The 11,883-nt window shown below is 36.9% G+C and overlaps 1 protein-coding gene across 1 annotated transcript in view; it reads right to left on the bottom strand.

Moving 5' to 3' along the window:
* The window catches only part of CFAP47 (cilia and flagella associated protein 47), a 550,869-nt gene that overhangs the window by 200,304 nt on the left and 338,682 nt on the right, over positions 1–11,883 (bottom strand). The window contains exons 46-47 of the mRNA XM_030305764.1: positions 1,459–1,655; positions 182–325 (exon numbers count right to left, since the gene is read on the bottom strand). Coding sequence (XP_030161624.1) covers positions 182–325; positions 1,459–1,655 — 341 coding nt within the window. The remainder of the gene's footprint in view (positions 1–181; positions 326–1,458; positions 1,656–11,883) is intronic.

Here is an 11,883-nt window from a genome sequence, read left to right as displayed (position 1 = left end):
AAATTTTATCCCTCAAGTTAAAACATTTATTAAGGTTTCAAGCAGAGTGAATACTGATGATCAAAATCATAGAAGATATAACTTTTCTGCAAGAAGATTTATCATAAATTAGACATGTTAATATCATACATCAATTTATAGACATTATTAATACTAGGGAAAAAAATCAATGAGTTCATACCATAATCTCACATTCCAAAATAGGTCTGAATGTGAGAGGATACTGCACAGTTTCACCTGCTCCAACATATAAAACAGAAGGTCCATAAAACCATTCTCCTTCTATAGTAACTTGACATTTCCATTCATTCTTTGTTTTGTTATTCTAAAGCGTGAAAAAAAAAGTAGACAAATGTCAGAGGGATGATGATGATGAAGTTGAGTTACATATTAGTTCTTGGTACTTTTAATAAAATTATATATTATATTTTAAATTACATTTCAGAAAAATTACTGCTTGAAAGTCATAGTTGTTATGAACAACTATCAACAATGTGAACATAAGGCATGAGCATGACTATGCTTTCAATGTCAAATAGGCTGATCCGGGGCGCCTGGGTGGCGCAGTCGGTTAAGCGTCCGACTTCAGCCAGGTCACGATCTCACGCTCCGTGAGTTCGAGCCCCGCGTCGGGCTCTGGGCTGATGGCTCAGAGCCTGGAGCCTGTTTCCGATTCTGTGTCTCCCTCTCTCTCTGCCCCTCCCCTGTTCATGCTCTGTCTCTCTCTGTCCTGAAAATAAATAAACGTTGAAAAAAAAAAATTAAAAAAAAAATAGGCTGATCCATGGGTTATTTAATATTTAAGGAAATATTTGTTTAACTTACTAATTATTGTTAAAATTATAAAATGGTCTTAGAATCACACATTCTTCTCCTAATTATGGGCAATCTCTCTGGCAGACTGCTCAGATCGCCAAGCTTATATATCCCATCAGAACAAATTTCTGTGCTTTGAGTAGACTTTTGTTATATCTTTAATAATTAAACAAACGAAAACCAATTTCTAGTCTAGAAAATTCAACATTCCTTACAAATATATAACCTTCTTCTATGCTGTAGTATCACTTTGATAGCCAAGCTACAGTCATTGTTCTTAGTGCCCATGAACCCATCTCAATTGTGAGGATCACAACCAAATTTGAAGTAGAGAGATTGGAGGCAGATCATTACTCTGCCTGGTGGAACCAGGAATTCCTTTTGAGTAGGAATGTGATGATAAGTTAAGGAAGTTAGAGTTAATTTTTTAAGGAATGAGATCCAATCGAAGTGATTAGTGAGGGAAGTAACATGATAACATTTATATTCAGGAATATAAATTCTTGTCATCAACGTGGAAAAACAAATGGCAGCAGATAACGCTATTAGAAATTCTACTAGTTCAAGATGAAGGTTTGGAGGACTTTAATTGAGACAGTAGCAGTGGGGATGAAAAAAAGTACAAAAAATGTTTGCACTTACCACTGGAATATTCTGGGTAAGGGCTTCAAATGCTGGTGTTTCAAATTCAAACCTGGCCTCTGGTTCTTCTGCATTTACTATACCTTCAATGCAATAGACACGCACGTCATACCATGATGTCAACAAAATTTTACAAGGGTAGCGTCCAGCACTGAGAGGAACAAATCGTAAAGGAACTAGAACGGATCCATCTGCAACTATCAAAAACATTTAAAAAATAGCTTAATCATCTTTAATCACATAAATCCCAAAATTCATTTTGGGGTAAAGCAATATGTAATACTATTGTATTTAATGATATTGTATCATCTAGAAGAAACTAGCTTATCCTGAAGTAACACTCTACTCCTAAATCTCAAGGGCATAATAAGCAAGTTTATTTATCAGTGACAGAATATATCTTGCATAGGTCACAGGAAGATCTACTCAGGGACCCATGCTGTGAAAGATTCCATGAGCTTGCAACTGTACTTGCAAGTATAGGTCAGGGGAAGAAAAGTGGCTGGATGTTTGTTCACGGGCTTTTCAGTGCTCAACTCAAAAGTAATACACATAACATTGGGGTGCCTGGGTAGCTCAGTTAAGTGCCCAACCCTTGATTTCGGCTCAGATCATGATCTCACAGTTTGTGGGTTTAAGCCCTGTGTCGGGGCTGTGGACTGACAATGTGAAGCCTGCTTGGGATTCTCTCTGTCTCTCTCTTTTTCTCTCTCTCTCTCATAATAAATAAATAAATAAACAAACAAACATACATACATTAAAAAAATAATACACATTACAGATGACCCTTGAATAATACATGCTTGAACTGTGCAGGTCCACTTACACACAGAATTTTTTCAATAAATACAAGAAAGTACTGTAAGTGTATTTTCTCTTCTTTAGGATTTTCTTTCGTCTAGCTTACTTTATTGTAAGAATACAGTATACAATACACATAACATGCAAGATGTGTGTTAATCAACTGTTATGCTATTGGTAAGGCTTCTGGCCAACAGGGGGCTATTAGTAGTGAAGTTTTGGGGGACTCAAAAGTAGGGATTTTCAACTGTGCAAGGGGGAATTGTTCCTAGCAGCTGTATTGTTCCAAGGGCCAATTAATTGGTCAGAATCAGACCCATGGCTCTATCTAACTGAATGGAGACTGAGAAATAAGACAGATATGTGGAATATTTGGTGAGCATTATTGTCTGCCACATTTCTTATTTATTTATTTATTTATTAATTATTTTAAGTTTATTTTGAGAGAGAGTGTGTGCAAGCAGGAGAGAGGGGGACTGGGGGAGAGAGAGAGAGAGAGAGAGAGAGAGAGAGAGAGAGAGAGAGAGAGAAAGGAGGGAGGGAGAGAGAAAGAATCCTAAGCAGGATCCATGCTCAGCGTGGAGCCCAATGCGGCGCTTGATCCCAGGACCCTGGGATGATGACCTGAGCTGAAATAAAGAGTTGGATGCCCAACAAACTGAGCCTCCCAGGTGTCCCTGTCTGCCACATTTCTATGACTTAGGGATACTCTGTTCCATACTAATCAAAATAATTTGCAGCTTGACCAGCAGGTTGAGATAATTTTTCCATAGTTAAAAAACCAAGGGAAGCAGAAGGAGGCATGCCCAAATATACTTCTCACATCACCTTGTTATACCATTAACCTTAAGTCAACAGTTAACAGCAGTTTAATGGTGGGTAGGCTTCTATGCTTGTCTTTTCCTTCTAATCAACACTAGTTTTTTTCTCTGCAGCTCCCCATTCTCCATGAAATGAAGATGAATAAATAAAATATACAAAAATTTATTTATAAAATAAATAGAAATCTCATGACACTAAAATAGGATCTAGTATAAGAATATAACATAAATTTCTCCACTAATGGCAAAGTATTTAAGTAACAGATAAAAAAGAAATGATAAAAAAATGATTAAAGCCTAGTTCTGTATTAGAAAGTTTTCTGAAACCAAGAAAACAAATCAAGCTTATCAACCAATGACCAGATAAGTATTATGACATCAATTAGCTCTAATTTTAATTCATTCACGTTTAGCACCTCAAATGTTAAAAATGGCAAACCTATTTTCAAATACACTGAAATTTATGCAAAGAAAATCAGTCACTCCTGCAAGAACATTAATTGCTTTAAATCATTTTAAAATCGAATTGGGGATTTGTATATGTGTGGTATACATTAGGTGTTATATACTATAAAAACATATTAATTACATGCACTGTAGCATGCTGCATGCTGTATATTTCTATGTGTCATACATAATACATATAATGTTAGTGTTATACATTGTATACTAAAATACACTGACGATGGATCACATTTGAAATTTATATTACATCTAAGCAAAGTTCAAGATTATCAGCTGGTCTAAAGAGAAAACAAAGGCTGTCAGAATGTTGTTATTTTTATTCTATCAAATTTAATTTTAGAATAAAAATTTTCTTCTCAAAAAGGACTTCAGTCACATTTTATCATCAGTGATTCATGGACTGTTTTCATTCTGAGAGAATTATTTGAGTTGTGACAACATCATTAGAACAAACCAGGTGAGATAATCATGTGATCAAAACGTGTTGCTTTATTAACAGAAATAAATAAACCTCATCATTCTCTTTCACGAACAGACTGAAAGGAAAATATTTAGATTAGGTAATTTAAATAAAATTACACTGCTTAGAATAGGAAATTTAAGCAACTCAAGAGTAATTATTATTCTCATTGAAGACAGAGAATAACTGGCTATTTAATAGTAAACATGATTGAATGCACAAGTCCCAGTGTAAAGCTCCTACCAAAAGCTTTATGTTATATGCTACTCCCTTTTCCCTAACAATATCGACTTCTTAATGATACTGAGTGTGAAAGTGAAAGCCAAGGACGTTCTTAAGTGAGCATTTTTCAACTCATGAAATGTTCATGAGTAAAGACCTTAAGGAATGCACAGTGCCAGCCTCTCTCCTTTACCAGTTGGAAAAGGAATCCATCCTAACAGTGGAATTCATGGAAATGATCACTTTTTTTAAATGTTTATTTATTTTGGGGGGGGAGGGGTAGAGAGGTGGGGATGGAGGATCCTAAGCGGGCTCTGTGGTGACAGCAGCAAGCGCAATGTGGGGCTCGAATTCACGAACCCCAAGATCATGACCTGAGCCGAAGTCAGATGCTTAACTGACTGAGCCACCCAGGCACCCATGATCACTTTATTTCTGAAGGTACAGTGATAAAACAATTCTAATTTAATTGATTCATGCCACAAACGTAAGTAGAAATATCATAAACTGTCAACAGGAAGTCACTTCTGAATTAAGCCAGTATCCACATTCCCTTAAGATGTAAAATAGCAGAGGTGGAGAGGATTTGGATTTTTAAAAATTTGGAAATTTTATGGCTACATTATATCATCAAACTATCATTCTCTTTTTGGGATATGTTTTCTCAAAGTGTTTTCCAGTTCTGCACTGCAGCGGATACTGTCTATGCCCTGCCAGGTCCCCTGGGCATTTAAATCCTCCCTGTACGCAAATGGCTTTATGGAAAACTGTGACATTCTCTCCGAGGGCTTTCTCTGAACATACGAGGGTACTCAGCCTTCACATGGATCAGACCACAAATGTGTTTGTAGTCCTCAACGAATATGTAACAAATCGGTGGAAAAATAACCCAGCGTCTTTGACTTTTGGTAGGAATAACTCTAAAGTGAATTCTACACGAACTCCTAGAGATCTCCAGGGCAACTGAGCCCAAAATGTTAATAGTGGTGACTACTCATTAACAGTCCCTGAATTGGCTTCTCCTTGATGTCTCTCACTCTCTCATACTCTTACCTATGGTTTCTGAGATCACCTCTCGAACTACTTGCTCTCAAGACCTTGTTTCAGGGTCTGATGCTGGGGATCCCCAACGAAACTCACACCCTTAGACCCAGGAAAGAGAGCTTCCCATCCAGGGCCTCATGCTTTCTAGGGCCTCTGAGTCTCCTCTGGCACCATCTCTTTGGACATGCAAGGAATACGTGGGCCCAATGGTACAGGCCTACATGTAACCCAGCCCCATCCGTGTTCCTAGTTCATGGGATGCCATAATTCACAATCCAGAGTGTTTGGATCCTATTTCCAGGACCTTCACAGGACTCTTTTCTTTGACAGTTTTCTCAGTGGAACACTGCTAGAATTGAAACCTAATGTGTGGCTATCGAAGGGAGGATAGAGACCAAGATTAATTATGTGGGCTGATGCATCCACAAATTTGTACATGAGACCTCTTAAGGTACATGCCGTCGAAGTTGAAGGAAGGAAGAGAACAGAGTGAGCACCTGGCCAGGGCCCAGCTATTCTGTGCTATCATATTCTAGGGCAAAACTCTGAGGTGGCCAAGAATTCTAAATTCAAACTTGGTCTTACAGGTTGGCGTAAAGTTATATTTGTCAGGGTGGAATAATAGAATATAATCTATTTAAAAATTTGTTAGTTTGACTTACCACTTAAAAACTTTAGACATATGGTACATGGGCTTCCACCTGTACTTTTGAACTGGCATCACATATGTTAGGGACAATCTGGACCTGTCCTTTCCATCCCTACTCTACTCAGATGTAGCTCACCTGGGGCCTTTCCTACACATATTACAGATTACAGTTACTGAAAGAAATGAAGGAAATAAAGACAGAATCTCTCCAATGAAAGAATACATAATTTTATATAACATTAGCTACTAGAAGTCAGTATGATGCACAGTTTTTTAAATAATCCATAAAAATATGCTACGCTTGGATCCTAGGAAAGGTCATGGTTGGGACAATAAGTCAATACTGTTCTTTTCGTTAACTATCAGTGCAAAAACAAACTATCTTAAAACTTAGTGGTTTAAGGACACAACCATCTATTTGCTCATGCTTCAGTGGCCTGACCTCATTTGGGAAAGCTTATGTATTTTATGTGGTATTAGCTCGGCTCACTCATAATTTGGGACCTCAACTAGGAATTCTGTCCATGAGCTCTCTAACCCGTGAGATGAGCCCAATGTTTCAAATAGTACATGAAAATTACTAACAGCAAAAGAGAGCCCTCATGTATGAATGGTCATCGTACATCAGTTTCTTTCACACTCCTTAACAATCCATTGGCCAAAGCAAGTCACATGGCGAAGACCAGGGTCAACAAGAGAGGAGACTACACAAAACATATGTACAGCCAGATGTGATCCACGTGAGCTTTACTGAAACAATCTACCACGTCTTAACTGCAAAGGAAGATACATGTATAAAACTGGTAAGGCGAGAGTTAAAAATCCTGTTTTCTAGTTTTAGCTCCTTTCCTATATTGTGTGACCTTAGGCAAACAATTTAAAGAGGTTTTTTTTTTTTTTTTTTTTTTTTAGAATTTAAGTTCTTAATCTGTTTAAATTAAGGAGTAAGATTTGATGAGTGGCTTTTAAATGTCTTATTTTTTGGCTTGGGGGGCACTGTGTCTGAAAAATACCAAAGACGGAATTTCAATACATAAATATAAAGCAAAGTAAGCTAGAGTTGATCTAGTTGAAGTAGAATGAGCAGCTAGAAGCTTCCATTCTTTTGCACAGCTCCCCTATAGACAGACAAAAGCATTTTAAAAGAACGCTAGGGCTCTATGGAATCTAATTTGATTAACTGACTTCTATTAGGTTTCTTTCTGCCTTAATGTTTCATGATTAGATGAAAGCACATCAGAAATATGGAAGAGACTAAGTGATATAGCCAAATCGTCATTATCTTCCACAGTTAATTATTTAGTATAATATTAGCAAGCATATCTTAATTCAGAAAATGAGATATCAAGAGAATTACTATATTTATAATGTGAATTCATTTATATAAATGAATTTATAATAAATACTTATTTGTTGTGAATGAATGCACGAGTAATTATATTTTCAGAGAATTTTGTGGCCCATTTGCTAATCTCACTTCCATCTACTACTAGAAAGTTTCAGTGCAGATTCTTTCTTCTATTCTACAAACAAAAAGACCAAATCACACACTATTGGGGATTTTACCCATTTTAGTTACTTTATCATGTTCTTATTGGTGCCCGAGCATGGACCTCACAAATACTCCGGTAAATGACAGATTCATTGTATGCTAATGACTGCTCATTATTATTATTATTAATACCAGAAACATGAAGTATGCCATAGACTTCATATAAAAAAAAAGAAAAGGTCGGTCTGCGAGTTCGAGCCCCGCGTCGGGCTCTGGGCTGATGGCTCAGAGCCTGGAGCCTGTTTCCGATGCTGTGTCTCCCTCTCTCTCTGCCCCTCCCCCGTTCATGCTCTGTCTCTCTCTGTCCCAAAAATAAATAAACGTTGAAAAAAAAAAATTTAAAAAGGGGCGCCTGGGTGGCGCAGTCGGTTAAGTGTCCGACTTCAGCCAGGTCACGATCTCGCGGTCTGCGAGTTCGAGCCCCGCGTCGGGCTCTGGGCTGATGGCTCAGAGCCTGGAGCCTGTTTCCGATGCTGTGTCTCCCTCTCTCTCTGCCCCTCCCCCATTCATGCTCTGTCTCTCTCTGTCCCAAAAATAAATAAACGTTGAAAAAAAAAAAAAAGAAAAGGATTCAGCAATTACACATTTTAGAGTGTGCTTCATTTATTTTGTAAACTGTTTTCTTCAGTAGTAGTTTAGTATCATCCATTCAGGAAAAACTGTTTTCTGAAATGGCTTGCTGCTTAGATTGTCAAAGTTATTATACTATTCCATAAAGTAAAAGCAATTTTTAAAATGATAAAGACCCACACTATTTATGGACAAATTCAATTCTTGAAATACTGGTTAAAATGGATTTTGTCACTTCAAAAAAGGTTCAACCACTTTTGCTTTGCTATTACACACAAGATCTAAAATCATATAATGTTTAAGGGTGAAAAGAAAGAGAGGGATCAAAAGAGATAGAAAAAAGAAAAAAGGAAGAAAGGAAGAAGGAAGGAGGATTAAAAAAAAGGAGAGAGGGAAGTAGGAATCAAGGAAGGAAAAAGGTTTTCAGGGATGCTAAGAGAATGAACGGCATGTGGCCTTTTTCTCCTAACCAATTCTAAATGGCTGAGAGCACTGGACTTTTCTCCCCATGAAGTTTGTAAGTATCTGTGACCAAGAAAGACCGGTATGCAGTTCCCTGTCAGATTTCGCTGAAAGCCAATGCCTGTACATGCTCACAGATGCCCTAAAGCATAGAAAGAAGCCCAGAGAGAGATCAAAGTGCTGTAATAAGTAAATGGCAAAATTTGACAATTATTTCCAGCAGAGCCACGGTAGGCTCATCAGGTAAAGGAAAACCTAATCTCATTAATTGTGTTGGTCAAGTCTAGTAGAGCTTTACTAATGTCCTGTCAGCTTGATCTTTCACTTATTCAAAGAAGTATAATAAATTCTCCTACTCTGTGGATTTGTTCATTTCTCCTTCCATATTTGTCAAATTTTGCTTCACACAGTTTGAGATTATGTGGTTAGGTGGAAATAAGTTTGGAGATTTTCTGCACATTGCAGGATTCTTTCTAAAATTAATATATTCATTAGCCTTAAAGTCTATTTATCCTAATATATTTAAGCCAGCTAATTTTTGATTGGTATATACTTGGTATATATACCTAGATATCTTACCAGGTAATTTTGTCAACAGCATACAGCTGCATTTCACTTTCTATGCTGAAAATATCACCTTTCACCATTTGGTCTGTTTATATTTACCATGATTAATGACCTATTTGTGTTGAACATCTCATATGCTGCTTCTCTGTACTACATCCTTCTTTCAATTCTTCTCTGTTATTGTATTCTATTGGACTCATCAACGTTTTCTTTATTTCCTTTTATGCCTCTATTGGTTCAGAAATTATATATTCTATCTTTATATTTTCTTGGTTGTCCCAAGTTTTCAATATTTACACTTTATTAAAAACGTCTGAAAATAATTCAAACCTCTTCCCCTCAAATACAAGAACCTTACACATCTAATGGCAATACCCATCCCCCTGGTAAAGTTATTTCCTAGTAATTGAGTTCACTTTGCTTTTAAAACACCTGAATTATTCATTAATGTTTCCATAGCCAACGCTCATTGAGATTTACACACATTTATTGATGATTTTAATAACCATTCTTACTGGATCCTAATTCTTTTTTCTGTATTCAATTTCCTTCATTCCTAAATAGGTCCTCCATTTGTTCTTTTAGCAAATACCTGTGAGTTTTAAATTGTCTCCGTCTCATTGTGGGATTGAAAATATTTTTATTTCATCCTTACTCTTGAGTGATAGTTTACTGGGATTTAAAATTCTAGGCTGACAGTTAATTTGCTTCAGCACTGTAATTCCATTGTCTTCTGGCTTCTCTTGACACTGTTGGGAATTGTGCCTTCAGTATAATTTTTGTTCCCTTGAAAATAATGTGTCTTTTTCTCTCCTTGCTTTTCAGAATTTACCCTTCTATTGTTTCACTATAACCGGATTAAGTGAATTTAGGTGTCACTCTTTTATCTTCTACAATTAAAAAAAACCATTTCTGCCTTTTCTTTTCTCGCTTGCTCCTACAATAAGACGGGCATCTTTCCCAGGTGGCCACTTGTACAGGGTCTCATTCTCCTTTCACTTTGCAGGGACTTCTTAGATCTAAACATGGAGGTAGCTCAACGCATCCCCATGGGTCAATTTCCTGTATCCAACAAGCATCCATCTATGAGCTGTAGGCAGGATATTTTCTTACATCCCTTGTCAGTTTTCAAATAATCTAGGGAAAAGCTGACATTTTAGAAAATGGCGTTATCTTCCTACTGATGGATAAACTCTCATGTCACCAGTAATATGCACCACAAATCACTTGGCTTCTTATCACCTCTGCCACCACCACCAGATCTACCTGCTCGATTCTACAAATCCTTGATAGAATGATGTTCCTCCACATTTTCCCCTATGGCTCCAGTTATTTTAAGTCCAGAGGGTTTGGATTGTCAAGAGGGATGCAGAGAAAGAAATGTTAATAGAGGACCACTTTAGAAAGTACTTCACACAGATTCATTCATTAGAAAAAAAGTTTTATAACACCTACTATGTGCCAGGAGGGACGCAATGAAGAGGCAGCTTCCTAGTTTTCTGGGACGTGCAGATAATACGTTTCTAAGGAAAAGACACATCATGGGACTAGACTGTTTGCTCTGTATACTTAAATTTTCTTTTAATTAGGTATGAGCTGTGGAGGCTATTAAATGTGTTTTTCAATCAGGCCACATCAGCTCAGTAATTACTGGGAATTCCTCATAGGATTTATGTAAATGGGTGGCTGTTATCTTTCCTTTCCATTGCTATTGAATTTTTGAATTTCCGTATGTATTCATGGATCATTTAATGGAAAATTAGAAGAGAGCTTATTATGGAGTAGCAGCTTGCCAATATTTTAACTAGGAAGTTGTCTTTTCTATATAATTTTTTAAGAAGACAAAATTTCCAAGAGAACTGAAATAAAATTTCTAATTAACCCTTCCATGGGGAAGGAAGCAAGGGATTACTGACGACAAATTAACTGTTTTGCATTTCCAATTCTGAATACCATAAACTTTGTCTAATTGTTATGTGTTAAAAATAAAATCTGTTTTAAACAGAGTTGATTTTCAAGTTCTCTAGATTGATATACTAAGAGTGCAAATTAAGCTGTTAGCAAGCCAATAAACAACACGTTCTCTAGGACTTAAACTAGGGGGAGAGGCTTATGCAATTTTTGATTAAATGTCATCCTAAATGTATTATTGCATAACATATGTTCACTATTGAAGATCTAATAGAAAGATTAAGACGCTGTTTGAAGTTCACATTTGTTTTTGCTTGCAGGCTCTACGTCCATAGATATAAAACAATAAAAGGCAAAGTGAGACATTGATAGAACCGAAAGTATCTTACAATAGAACTATAAGGAGAAGTAATATATACACAGTCTTGGATATTACAATTATATTGACTTGGATATGGCAAATTATTTGACTCAAAATGTAATTTTTTTGATAATATAAGACACAATCTTGTTTTGTTATTGTATGGTGCAATGTAGAAAGAACGAACCTGGGGCTGGCAGAACCCCCAAATGTTATGACAAGACACAGATTAACAAATGAACAAGCTGGAAACTCTGGCTCTGGGAGGACACGTAGGAGGGCAGCCAGAGGAGAAAGGCGGATTAGTCAAACATTTGTGCTTGGGATTTTCAAAAACAGAAGCAAAATTATAATCAAGTATGTAGACCAGACATAAGAAAAACTAGGTCAGGTTGATGTCAGAGACCAGTTCTACAAGTCAAGAAAGACCTAGGATCCCAAGTTCAGAGGCAAGGTTCTTGTTTGAGGGAGCTTGGGCTGTCCAGAACAAGAGTGGATGGTAGGAAGAGTTTACCAGTACCTAGGGAGGAGTCTGAAAAC

This window comes from Lynx canadensis, chromosome X (assembly GCF_007474595.2).
Source record: "Lynx canadensis isolate LIC74 chromosome X, mLynCan4.pri.v2, whole genome shotgun sequence".
In the NCBI taxonomy this organism is placed as follows: Eukaryota; Metazoa; Chordata; class Mammalia; order Carnivora; family Felidae; genus Lynx; species Lynx canadensis.
This window is presented reverse-complemented; position numbering and strand designations above follow the sequence as displayed.